The 14,126-nt window shown below is 38.9% G+C and overlaps 1 protein-coding gene across 1 annotated transcript; it reads left to right on the top strand.

Moving 5' to 3' along the window:
* The first annotated feature begins 1,335 nt into the window (after positions 1-1,335).
* zgc:153738 (uncharacterized protein LOC558115 homolog) lies at positions 1,336-13,642 on the top strand. The gene is made up of 19 exons (XM_034306376.2): positions 1,336-1,578; positions 3,007-3,334; positions 4,011-4,130; positions 4,230-4,418; positions 4,742-4,813; positions 5,589-5,794; positions 5,952-6,036; positions 7,033-7,137; positions 7,389-7,464; positions 8,472-8,578; positions 8,690-8,776; positions 8,859-8,920; positions 9,629-9,711; positions 10,413-10,520; positions 10,632-10,831; positions 11,310-11,396; positions 11,496-11,673; positions 12,749-12,987; positions 13,448-13,642. The coding sequence occupies exons 1-19, from the start codon at positions 1,568-1,570 to the stop codon at positions 13,565-13,567; spliced, it is 2,463 nt and encodes an 820-aa protein (XP_034162267.2). The 5' UTR covers positions 1,336-1,567; the 3' UTR covers positions 13,568-13,642.
* The last annotated feature ends 484 nt before the right edge of the window (positions 13,643-14,126 follow it).

The raw sequence follows: 14,126 nt of genomic DNA, 5'->3' as shown, positions 1-14,126 counted from the left end.
TTTAACATAATAAATTGCTAAAAGTAATGCTAAACACTGGTTGCAAAATTATTGGCACCCTATAATTAGTATTTAGCCAAGCCTGCACCAGAGAAAGTAAGAGTGCTTGAAGACAAAATTGCTTTAACCTCCTGACAGAGACAACCTTATATTTATCAGTAAACAAAATGAATGTAGAGTTATTTTTAAACTCATCTTTGATCTATAAATGCACCTGATGGTTAGATGAACCAGACACAGACACTTGCAGACTGCTTTGTAAAGTCCTGCAGTCTGTGCAAAAATAATCAGCTTTTACTGACGTCTAGTGGCGTGGATTTTAACCTGCTTCATCTGGCTCACATGAGAACTGGTTTCCTTTAGTCACTGGTGGAATCAAAGCATTAACCAGAGTTTAAAGTCAAAATCAGGAAGATGTAAATCAGTGTACACTAAAAGTTTAAAAGTGTGCAATGACTTGGCCAGAGTTTATTTAACACTTTAATTCACTAAAACACATTCTATGTATATCCAATAACCTAACATTATAACATGATATACAGTTGAAGCTATACAAAAGTTTGGGCACCCCAGCCAAATCCTTTATTATGAAAACAAATAGGAATTGTTGCATGCAAACAGGTTTGGACTTCCAGCTCTAAAGTCTCAGAACTTAATGAACTCATTAGGGGTTGAACAGGTCAAGAACTGGCATTAGGAATCTACAAAGCAGAGAAAGGCTATAAAAAGCTCACAGCTTCCGCAGTCTGAAATGCCATTGAGAAGTGACATTTAAGGGAAAGTGTGGAAATCAAGGCAAGATCTAGAAGACCAGGAAATCTCTCGGATAGAACTGCCTGCATGCAGGGCAGAAAGGAAACGCAAAAACCCCAAAACAGCACTGAGGACCTGCAGGAAGCTGACACAGGAGTGGCGACGCACCATTCTACTCTGTAGCTGGATCAGTTCTTCAGTATAAAGTAACTCTGCATTACTATTTGCAGGAAAATGTTTTGCTGCTGTGATTATGTTTACTTCTTTTCATTGAAAAAAATCTTCAAAATAAGTTAATTGTCCAGGGGTGCACAAACTTTTGCATACAACAATGCATGCTGATTTCATAAAGCATTATTTATCACACCATTTCCTTTACATTTTTGTTGCCTGCTTTAGGCTATCTTTTTCGTCAAATATCATAAATAAGGAATTTTATGACAGTTATTTCCCAATCAGAGAAGTTAACCCAAACGCCCTATTTAGCCTTATTGAACTGTTATGGTACTGCGCATGCGCAGATACACCGCTGACAGCTGATTGACGCGCTTCCCTCTGCGCATGCGCAAGCGGGGTCTCGTTGCCATGGATACAAAGTTGACTCCTGGTAGAAAAAGGGAGAGAGAAGTTTTCCGTCCGCTTTGTTGCTAGGCCTTTGTGTATTTATTTAGAAATAAAATCTGAGTTAGGGATGTGTAGCGTTTTAATATGATTGAGACAATCTTAACGGAGCAGTATAATGTCGTAAAAAGTGTAAACTGATTTAAATCTAGCTAAGAGAGCCGTATTAGGATATTAATAATCAGACAGCGCCATGTCTCACAGGTCAGTATCCTGCAGACTGAACTGAGCTTTCTCCTAGCTTTCTGACAAATATCTATTACATTAAATATATACTACACATCATACATTTCTGAAATTCTCTATCCTTTTATTAGTCATGAAAATATACAAAAGGAAAAGTTCTTACTTTGTTTTTCAGAGAAAATGAAGTACACACCACTTAAACTGTCTCCTGTTACCTGAATTCTCCCTTTAACTGTGTGTTTCTATCTGTATTGTAAGTGTACAGGACATAAATGTTGCTCATGTACTGTATCACAATGCCACATGTGAACTTCATCAGCTGCTAGGTTTTTAGTTTAATCTGAAATTTCACAACATCGTAAGCCTGTTTCTAAAGTTCTTCACTTTAAAGCTGTATAGTATAACAGGTGCTTTGCAAGAATTTTGTTTACTAATTAAAACTGAGCTTTTCATCACCTAGTTATTGTAAATGATTATTAAATCATATTATATAGTATATTATATCAAATTTACAGAAAAATGGACTGTTTTTGTTGAACAAATTTATAAAGATTCTGTTCTAGGAGCAAGATGTGAAGTAAAGTAATTAATAAGGAAGCGTGCATGCAAACTTCTCTTGTGTCTACATCTTAACTAAAACAGATGAGAGGCAGTGACCCACCACCCACCACTATCCCCCCCAACACCCCATCCCACTGCTAACCTACCCCTGTCCACCCCAACCTGCCCCAACCCCTCGCCAACCTACCCCTGTCCACCCCAAACCCACCCCAATCCACCCCAAACCCACCCCAACCCATCTCAACCCACCCCAATCCAACTCAACCCACCCCCAACCTACCCCTGTCCACCCCAAACCCAACCCAACCTATGCCAATCCACCCCAAACTCACCCCAACCAACCTCAACCCACCCCAACCCACTGCCAATCCACCCCTGTCCACCCCAAACCCACCCCAAATCACCACCAACCCACTGCCAACCCACTGCCAACCCACCCCAATCCACCACCAATCTACCCCAATCCATCCCAAACTCACCCCAACCCACCCCAAGCCTCCGCCAATCTACCCCAATCCACCCCAAACTCACCCCAACCCACCTCAACCCACCCCAACCCACCACCAATCTACCCCCATCCAACTAAAAAAACACACCCGAACCCACCTCATCCCACCCCAACCTACTGCCAACCTACACAAATCCACCCCAAACTCACCTCAAACCCGCCTCAAACCCAACGCCAACCTACCCCAATCCACCCCTGGAAATTTTTCACCCTCTACATTACATGTACTGATAAAGTTTAAATAATATTTTCTATGTGTTTATTTGGCTTTCTTAAAGAATGCTATTTATTAATATAAGTTTCTGTTTGTACATTGACAACCAATTGTAGTGCACTGTGATGAATGTTATATACTTAAGTGCACTTGTGTATTGTAGCACATATAACAAACTCTGGACTGAAGCTCATGAGGAACTCAGCGATCTTCTGAGCCAGGAGCTTCCCCCCGAGCCCTTACGGCCTGAGAGAGACCGGATGGTGTTCTTCCAGCGCCTCGCCACCCTGTACGTGCGCTACGTCAGAATCTTCAGGGAGCTGGAGGAGGCTTACGATCAGATCATCCAGCCGCAGAAGAGGAGGCTGATCCGCGACGTGCTAGACGGCGTGATAGGACGCGTGCTGGAGCTGAAGAACGAGATGGTGGAGAAGGAGTACTCACAGTACCATTACATGGATGATGTCATCCAGGATTTGAAACTGACGCCTGTGCGTTTGTAGTCTCAGTTATGACCCTGTTGGAGAATTCGGTTGTAAATGTTCACTTTCAATCATTCAATCAGCCGTTTGGTTCTCATTCAATCAGCCGTAAATTTCCAAGCGTGTTCACGGCACATTTACATCAACCACAGCCACAAAACTCCACAAAAAGCAAAGCTCTCAGAGAGCGAAACTTCCAGTAATGCAGCTCAGCCACTGCAGCGGCTCGGCCAACACAGGCACACATAATAACGCTTCCTCCTTTTATAGGGCGCCATTACTTTTCTCCTGATTGAATGTCTAGACATAAATATCTTAATTTATGGATTGTTTTGGAATGTCTTTCTGTCAAGTCATTAATATGAAGCAAATAATTTTCACAAAATGTTCATTAAATTGGTGTGTAACTGAAATAAATAAGAGATTTAAACGTGTCAGTTTGAATATAAACTTATACGACCAGAAGCGAATCAGTCGAGGTTCACATTGGTGATTCTCTTTACACACAGATTTACACAAACTCACGAGCGAACGTAGGATACAAACATAACTGTATTTTCATGAATATCACATTTCTTGTATTAATGCTTCTGCAAATGAGTTACGAATGAATTTGTTCATATCCATTGTTATGATTAAAATTTTTTTTTTTTTTAACCATATCATTCACTGTCTTTTTTCGCAGGAGGATCTTGAGATTCCAATCCCGAAGTACTTCCTTAGTGAACGGCGTAAAGTGCTGCAGGAGCGAGCCGCAGTTCTCTCCAGCATACTGGAGCAGAATGGAATGGTGGAGAAACCAAAAGTGTGTGGAAAGTAGTCTTTCTTTTTTTTTTTTTTTTTTTTTTTTCTCACCAATGATCACATGGTCATGCCGATTCTAACCCTCTGGCATTTCTCTCAGCCTACTGCAGCACACGTGCTGAGTCTGGAGGAGGCCATCAGGATCATTCAGGTGTCGGAGAGGGCGCGGCAGGGTCGCCTGAGGTCCAACATCATGCGGGAGATCCACAGGGATGCGGAGAGACAGAAGAAGACCAAAGACAAGGATCTCGGCGAAGCCGTGGAACAGGCTGCTATTCGAATCCAGAAGGTGAGGTAACTGAGCCGCAATTCACACACAACCTTTGTACATCTGTTTTAAATTTTTTTTTTAAATCTTCCGGTTTAGACCACACCCACTTGGGGTTTAAATCAGAATAAAGATCCGAACATTTGGAGCACTAAACAGATACAGATACAGATACAGAGAGCGGCACTGAGTTACAACCCTAATGTACATATTTTTCTCGCACAGACAGGATACAGAGTATAAAGTCCATAAAACATTAAGTGTGAGAGGATTCGTAGAACTGAATGAATACAGAGTAAATAAAAAGCTCGGATTTGCTCTGCACGTTATCGCCGTCTCTGTAGGTGTGGAAAGGTTACGTACAGAGGAAGAAGACGAAGCAGGAGCGCGAAGAGGAGATGATTTTTCTGGGCATGGTGAGCTGAACGTCTGTCGTTTCTCCGAGCTGCATTTCTTTATTTATCTTTATTTAACCCTTTCGTGCAATACAGAGAGTCGATTTAAAGCTGTTTTTAGGAAAATATAAGAAATATATAATACAAATTATTATCCTTGACAACTTGCCATTCTTAGTGCAACATGTTTCTGGTATATATTTACAAACTTTCTGGACAAAATCTTAAATTAATTTAAAAAATATTGTGCCAGTCTTAGCTTTTTTTTTTGTTTAATTTATTTAGTAATTTTTTTAACCTCTTAAATTAGCTACATCATGCAACAGTCCTAAATTTTGCTATATTTTTCGCAAAAATTATATTTTTTAAAATAATTTTGCTCATAAATATTTTATGCCTGAATTTTTTTAAATAAACACTGGCAATTTTTTTTTTTTATTTCAGGTATAATTATGGTATTCCTACACAAGGTTTCTTTATTTATTTATCTATCTATTTAAATAAGTGATATGTAGGAAAAAGAAAATAATATATATTATATTATATATAATATAATATTATATATTATTATATATATATATAATAATCTAGATTTGTTTTTTTAATGATTTAAATGAATTGGATAAAAAAACTAAAATGATATTAGTTGATATAAGAAATATTAAATATGGTAATTGATGAGGTAAGTTTTTTTTTTTTTTTTTCTTTGTTATCATAATACAAATGTCCAGTAGATGTAGCTGTGACACTGTGTAACGAGGATGTCGTTTCTCTGGTGACTCTGTGCTCGCTGTAGTCCATGAAGCCCGGTCTGGCTCAGTCGTGCCCCGCTGTAGTCCTCGCTGAAGACAAGAAAGTCGTGAGGAGGAGCAAGCAGGAGGAGCACGAGGAGGATTTTCAGAAAGCTCTGATCTCCATCTCGGAGAGCCTGCGAGAGACCGAGGGTCCTGACATGAAGGAAATGATGAAGGATCAGATCAGACAGTGGTTCATCGAGTGCCAGTGAGTGATGAGATCACACAAAGTTTGAACCAAACGATGTGTGTGTGATGATTTTGATATTCTCATACGTACACCTCCCCTAAACGTGTGTGTAACATGGTTTTGTGAGCTGTACATCTCTCAGGTCACTGTATGTAAAGTCTTCTTTTTTGTGCAGTGATGCAACGGGTTCCTTTCCCGAATATCCAAATGAGGAAGATGGCGGATCGGCTATTATTTTCGCTAATAAAACACCTGAGCAGGTAAATAGGAGAGTTACAAACCTTCCAACAGCCGGGACTTGAGCCTAATCAACATGTTATTAAGCGTATGCATTAAAGTATGCATTTATATTAGGGGTGTAACGATTCAACGATTAATGGATTAATGAATCGATTTAAAAGGCAATGATTGAAATGAATCGATGCAACAGTTTATTGATTTATAAAACAAAGTTGGTCGGAAATCCATCGGAGGCTACTAAACTGAATCGTCCTGTATCGTAACAAATTCAGTGGTATCTTCAAATATCCAACTGTTGCCTTAAGAATCACATCGTGTCAGATTCAGCAGTTTCGTAATATCATTCAATCATATCTTCAAATATTGAATCATTTCCTTATGAACTGAAACGTATCATTTTGCATCAGATCCATATTGTGGCATCATCAAATATTAAATCGTTAACATAAGGATCAAAATCATATAATATCGAGGTTTACACCTCTAGTTAATATACAGTGTATGCATTAATATATATGCGTTAATATACACGTTACACAAACATAACCAGATAAAGAAGAGCATCAGTAACACAACAGACTTCATTCGAAACCACACCAGATTTTTGGCCACATTCAGTATTTACCACTAAAGCGTTATTACATTAAAAAGATTTAATTTGGTGTCACAAGTAAGGAACCAAACGCTGTGTGTGGTGCTGTTATTGTAAAATAATCAACGACTGAGTGGTGTGATGAAGTGGCGTTACTGTTACCACCCTGAAGCTGATTATTTTCCTATAGCAGAATATCTCATAAGCGATTTTTTCCTTTCAAAATACAGCCATGTGTGTAAAACTAATTAATTAATTTATTTATTAAAGAACAGCACATCATACTTTTTTAAAATCTGTATCTAGTTATGTATAACATTGTCGATTGTCTGTAAAACTAGTTCCTGTTCTTGCTTACGTTATAGCAGCTATAAATTCTGCTCTTCTACGATGTTGTTTGTCTGTTTTGTAAAACTGACTGAAGCTGATGGAAGAGCTGGCAGCTAAAGAAGAGGAGGAAGAAAACAATAAGCCGAAAGAGAAGGAACAGCAGAAAGGGAAAAAGGAGAAAGGGAAAGGAGAAGAAGAGGTACGCATGATCTGATGCTGTGTTCCAAAATGGCAGCACACTCACTAGTACTTCATGAGTACTCTGTAGCACACTTGTAAGTGTTTGTGATTTTGGCACATAATCATCTCAACATCACACACGTCTCCTCGTCACGTTATAGGTCACGTGCAGGATGCAGGAAGCACTACTGCATTACGTTTTGACTCTCAGAATTGTGCAGTGTGTAGTGTATAGGGTGTAGTTTGTGATATTTAGTGGCCCGTTTACAGGAAAAGGAACCTGGACTGAAGTTGCTGCCGTCTGCGTTTCTGTCCGAGCTACAGAACAGCCACAAGACGTTTAAAGGTGAGTCTGAATGTCAGGTGTGTTCACGTGTACCTGTAGCTGTACAGTGACTGATTGTAGCTTAACACAAAATTTATTAGCTCAAAGATTGAATTCCGCATTTAGATGTGTTTTAAATAGGGATAGAAAGTTGTGCTTGTGATATTTTACTACATATGTTGCACAATTTCTAAACCAAATATCATGTGATTGCTATTGCTATAGAGTTCTCAGATTAATAATAAAAATATATAGCACACTGTTGAATAAAGAAAAACTGTCCGTAGACCTGAGACTACTGATGCATGTTTAAAGATAAAGGGATATCTCTCCATATATTTACTTTGTTTACTGTTAACTGTTTACTGCTCTTATATTAGATATTTTTACCTAAGACTTTTTCACAGTCCTGTATTTTAAATGTTGCCATTTTTTATATCGGTCTATCAACTAAGAATGAACTACTTTCTTTAGATGAGGAAAAAATTAAAACTTGGGAACAATCGTATTAATTCGCAAAAAACTCAAAACTGAGCACTGAAGAAACTACGCTGAAAATGGCAAAAAACCAAAGGTGTTCAGTGGGGTTGAGGTCAGGGCTCTGTGCAGGACACTCGAGTTCTTCCACTCCAACCTTCACACGCCATGTCTTCATGGAGCTCGCTTTGTGCGCAGGGGCATTGTCATGCTGGAACAGGGTTTGAGTCTCTTAGTTCCAGTGAAGGGAAACTGTAAAGCTACAGCACACACAGACTTTGTATACAATTGTGTGCATCCAAATTTGTGGTACAGGTTGGAGAAGAACCATATGTGGGTGTGATGGTCAGGGGTGCACATACTTTTGGCCATATAGTGTATCCCGATCTTGTGCAAGCATTGTGATTTCCTTAACTGGAATGACAACTAGTAAATCTAGTAAATAAATGTTATCTTGGACTCGTTAAACTAAATTGAGAAAGACAGATATAGTGTGTGTGTGTGTGTGTGTGTGTACAGTGTATAAGCGTTCTGTTTGCTCTCACACACAGATATCTGGCAAAACCGTGACGAGTCGAAGAACTTCAGCCAAAGACACGAAGCAGAACTCATTAAAGAGGAGAAGAGGAAAGAGATCGAGGCGGAAATAAGACTGCAGGTCAAATGAAAACGTATCTTTTTTCTAATGTTGCCGTAATACGTACATTTTAAGAACCAGATCTTAAGCAGTGAGAAACCTCCTGACACGTCTTTACGCTCGTGTGTTCAGGTGGACGAGTTGATGAGGCAGGAGCTTGCGAATTGGAAGCTAGCTGTGGAAGGAAGTAAAGGCGGGAAGTCCAAGACTGGAGGAAAGGTCCTGATCGTCTTCTCCCCCTCTTTCTGCAGAGATCAGTGTTCACTGCTGGTTAAATGTGTTTGTTTTACTTTACACACAGAAGAAGAAAGGATCGAAGGGTGGGAAGAAGAAAAAGAAAGACAGAGACCTTACAGCTGATAGGTGACTTAGTTCTATGTGTATTAATTACGCATGTGAAGTAAGGAATAAAACACTCAGTGTCATTCTGTTTTTGGAAAATAATCAACTACAAAGTGGTGTGATGAAGCGGCGTTCCCCAAACTTACCACCCCAGAGTGCGTCCCCAAGAGTTTAATTCCACCAACACCACAGCAATTATTTAGTAAAGAATGACGTGTTGTACTTTTTATCCCTTTATAGCTACACTTAATGATGTGGAAACAAGTTAGTTCCTGTTCTCACTTACGTTACAGCAGCTATAAACTGTCGTTCCCTCACCAGCCTCTCTTTGTTCTCTATCTTTAAGTTAATTTAAAAAAAAAAAATGTAGCTTGTCATGTTACCGAGAAACCGCAAAGAAGCGTAAACTCCTCTGTCCTGAAGATGTCGGAAAACTTAAAGTTACAGCTTCACTTCTGACACTGGAGACTCCTTCCCTAAATGTTAAATAAACACATTTATCCTTACAGAAAACATAACTGTGTTAATGATTACAAACGCTTTTTAATCCGCTTATGTGACGCGTCCGCTGAACAAGACCCTGTGAACGAGCTGTTACTATAGAAACGATAACGTATTAGAACGAGCGCATTAATATAAACCTGTGATGTACAGCTGCACTAATGTCAGAATCCAGAATTCAACAGTATAAAGTAAAATATATGAAATTTTTTTTGATTCTCTCGTCAGGAGCATGGAGTCGCTGTATGAAGAGCTGGTGGTGGAAGGCCTGCTGAAACCAGCGGATCACGTGAAACTACACGACTTCATAGGTATGAACATTTTAACGTTTCGTTTGCGTTCAGCTCTGTGTGTTAGTGTTTGGTGAGTCGTTTAACACGTGACTCACAGTGACACAAAGGAGTAATAAAGATATTGTGAAAAATATTTTGTGGGCAAAAAATTATATCTTAGTGAGTGAAGATATCTTGAGTAAAGGAAAACAAAGGTATTTATCTCATGATGAGATCATTATGTAACAAATATAAGCCCCTTAAGCCTATTTCTAGACATATTTATTAATTTCAAGCTTAAAATTGTCTTATAGTATGGGCAGATCATTTTGCTTCTTTCTAGAAATAAACTTCAAAATTAGCACAATTATCTGCTAATAGAGTAAAACAATTTCAAGCTTGAAATGAGTAAAAAATTTCAAGCTTTAATAATTTGTTTAATAAAGAGCTATATTAGTAGGATTTGCCTATATTCATGATATTTTTTCTTGAAAATATAATTTTTTTGCTTCGACCAACAATATGGAAAACAGTGGAATGGATCTGCGCTGAATTTCCCAAAAGCATCACAAAGTTCACATCGTCTTAACTGAGAGAGAGAGAGAGAGAGAGAGAGAGAGTTCATCATGATGCTTGCTCTACCATTTAACAGCTATCTTTGTGCTGTGACGCTTTTGAGAAACTCAGTCCTAGTTGATCATAAAGCGCTTATCAATTCCTCTAAAATTTCCGTGTTACAGGAGACTACAGCTACCTGGGCACGACCCTGAGGCAGACCGACATCGAGCCCATGCCTTCATTATCTGACGTGCGCCAAGTTATATCTCTTTGTGCCGTCTTACCACTGGGTACGTAGTTCAGACCGTTCGCAGATTTGTGTATTTTGCGCTAAATTAAAGCTAATCTCTCTCTCTTTATCTGTCTCATGGTCTCGCTGTATCTCTCTTGCTCTGCCGAAGGTTCCCAGGTGATCCATGAGAAAGCCCCGCTGGTAAAGGCCATTCTCCTGGTGGGGCCTTCAGGAGTGGGGAAGAAGATGCTAGTCCATGCTATCTGTCAGGAGACGGGAGCTAACCTGTTTGACCTTTCCCCTTTGAACCTGGTGGGGAAGTATCCAGGCAAGAGTGGGCTCCAGATGATGCTGCACATGGTGTTTAAGGTGAAGCTACTGTGTTTTTTTTTTTTTTTTTCTCAACTCCCAGTGCACATTTTACATGTAATCCTGTGAGGAAAAGTGCTGCTATCTGTTTTTTTTTTTTTTTAAGTTAAACTTTCCTGGAAAAAGTTCAGCGATATGTGATGCCAAGCTTTTTTTTTTTTTTTTACCTCCTGACCAATCACGTTGGAAGTTTAGGGGAAGGTTAGCAAATGCAAACAACCTCCTCATCACCAGAGGAACGCCAAACTTTATTTCATTTTCATACCAAGCTAGGCTAGTTAGTTAGCTGATACTAGCTAGGACCGGTGAGAACGTTGTTATGGTTACAGTGTGTGCATTTTAAATTCTCTTCAGCACAAAAAAGAAACTTATTTGTTAAGTGTTTGAAGCTAATGAAGTGTTTGAAGCTAATGAAGGACTTCCCTAATCAGCAGAATTGGGAATTGGCGTGATTTTGGGAATTTCGTGTCCTCTCCAGGTTGCCAGATTAATGCAGCCATCTGTGGTATGGATCGGAGATGCTGAAAAAATGTTTTATAAGAAAATACCAAAGGAGGAGAAAGAGGTAACAATTTGGAATTATTTTGGAGTTTTTTTTTAATTAAATAAACATGTATGTAAATCCTTAAAGTTTAAATGCAATGCTTGCTTTTTTTACTTACAGTTAGATCCAAAGCGGCTAAAGAAAGATCTGCCCAAAATGCTTAAAACGATCAAAGGTGAAGACCGAATTCTTATTGTAGGGACGACAAACAATCCGCTCAGCGCAGACCTAAAGTCTCTGTGTAAGCTTTACACCAAGATCATCCTCATACCACGGCCGGACTACGCCTCAAGGTTTGGTATGTGATCCAAAGATCAACGATCAAAACCCCTTTCTATGAATTAGGAGTATTAATATTTAATGTACACGTTATTATTGTGCTAATTTAGGTTTAATAAGAACATACAGAAGAGTGCAGTACCAGAAATAAATTTTATTTGATAAGATATGAGAAATGGATACAACTTTTTCAAATGATCAATTTATTAATTTACATAATTAATTTATTAATTTACATTAATTTATTAACCAATTTATTAATATACAAAAACAGCAATAATCTTCATACGACGGATTATCATTAGGGATAAGTAAAATATAATGCACTCAGTGTCATGCTGTTATAGAAAAATAATCAGTGACGGGGTGGTGTGATGAAGCGGAGTGATAACAGCATGTCTCAGAGTGTTTTATTCCTCTTACACCACAGCAATTTACCAACATTTACTTTTTTTTTTTTTTTAACGATATATCGTACTGTCTATCCATTTATAGTTACATTCAGTGTTTTGAAATGTCAGTGAAACAGGTTAGTTTCTGTTCTCGCTTACGTTATAGCAGCTATAACATAAGCGTATATATAAAAAGCCTCTCATTTTCACTCTCTTGAAGTTAATAAAACACAAAACGCAGCTTGTCATGTTACTGAGAAACTGTAAAGAAGCGTAAACTCCTCTGTCCTGAAGATGTTGGAATTTACCTCTGACTGTTACAAAGCGCTGACACTGGAGACTCCTTCCATCAATGTTAAATAAAACCTCTGACAACGATTTTTTAAATGCGCTTACGTGGAGCATCTGCTGTACGAGTCCCGGTGAATGAGCTGTTACTATAGAAACGATAACGTATTAGAACGAACGCATTAATATAAACCTGTGCTACTGTCAGAGCTGCTGTTATAGAGAATTAATCAACAATTTCTGACCAATCAGAGCCCAGGATTCAACACTGCTGTGGTGTAAATAATAAGTAAAATATAATATCAGCCCTGCTGTAGTTTTAATGAGTGTTTTCAGTTTGAGTTTTTCACATCGTTCGAGTTGTATACGTTTTGGATTTTAATAAAAGCATTCATGCCGTATGTTTTCCTGTAGTCATGTGGAAGGAACTGATCCGGCGGAACGGCGGTGTTGTGACCAACGCCCTGGACCTCAGCTCCCTGGCTAAGATCTCAGACGGATACACGCAGGGTCACATGGTACGCGTGGTGAAGGATATCCTGACGGAGCGGCGCATTCGGCAGCTCGCTAAACGGCCGCTGACCGCCGCCGAGTTCGTCTCGCCTCTCGCCAGGATCGACCCTGTGTTCCAGGACGAAGAGGAAGCCCTCAAAGTAATGCAATGATGAGATAATTATGGATGGATGGATCATTTATAGATCCCATTAATGAAGAGCCATGAACTGAATGACAGACTGAGTGGCCAGTTTATTAAGGATACTGATTTAGTAACAAAAAACCTGGCTCTATATGTATTTAATATAGAATATACAATATATTTCAGTGTCCAGAGACTGCACTGTAATGTTTGACGTAGTGAATGATAATAGATTTTTCCCCCCAGGATTTCCTCAAGGGTTCTTTGGCTAGTTAATTGTTCTTATTTTCCTAAAAGGGTTCTACTTTGTACCTTTAACACCTCATAGAAATTTTCATAGCTCTCCCCCTAGAGAGAAACCAGTTGCAAGATGTTAAAATAAAAACAGTTCTCAGCAGCGCACTCAGACGTGCAGAGCAGAGAGGACAGCTTGTTTTGTAACTCGGACACCTGACGTTTTTTTTTTTGTTCCACAGAGCTGGTATGCCAAGACTCCCCTGGGTAAGAAGAGAGCGAGAGCCGCTTTAGGGGTGGACGGAGAGCAAGACGTAGCAGCCAAAGGAGGCAAAGACAGCAAGAAGAAAGGAAAGAAGTAACGCAAACATAGACTTGACCTACGACTGTATCACATTCCTCGACGCTTAAAAAATAAAACCGTGCTTTTTTTTTTTTCTTCATGTTTTAAAGTACATGGTCACTTTTCTCTGGAGTGATGTGAAATGTGAAGTTTGTACAGAAATGTATGTTGACATTCCAGAGATGTTTTCTGAGATGTTAATTACAATTATTAGACTACAAGAAAATCCCTAGTAAGAGAACTTCTATCCTAAAATATCCTAAAAATGTTATTATTTAAAATTATTTATGTCATTTTGCCTTTTAAAGCTACAGATTGTGAGATTGTGAGATGTGAGATGTGCTATGTGAGAATTCTCTAATAGAAAAACGCTGTTGCAAGGAACCTGCAGAAGAACATTTGATAGTGTTGGCTGTACTGCTTCCTTCTCCATCATGCAGATTAATCTACTACACATTCAATGAGAATTTAGGGCTGTGTCTCAAACTGCATTCAGTCCTCTAAATAGGATATCTAAATTGTGTACATTTATGGGATTTGGTAGACGCCCTTATCCAGAGCGACTCACAGAAGTGCTC

Source organism: Pangasianodon hypophthalmus, chromosome 8 (genome assembly GCF_027358585.1).
Source record: "Pangasianodon hypophthalmus isolate fPanHyp1 chromosome 8, fPanHyp1.pri, whole genome shotgun sequence".
In the NCBI taxonomy this organism is placed as follows: Eukaryota; Metazoa; Chordata; class Actinopteri; order Siluriformes; family Pangasiidae; genus Pangasianodon; species Pangasianodon hypophthalmus.
Note: the sequence above shows the minus strand (reverse complement) of the source record. Positions and strands in the feature narration are given on the sequence as shown.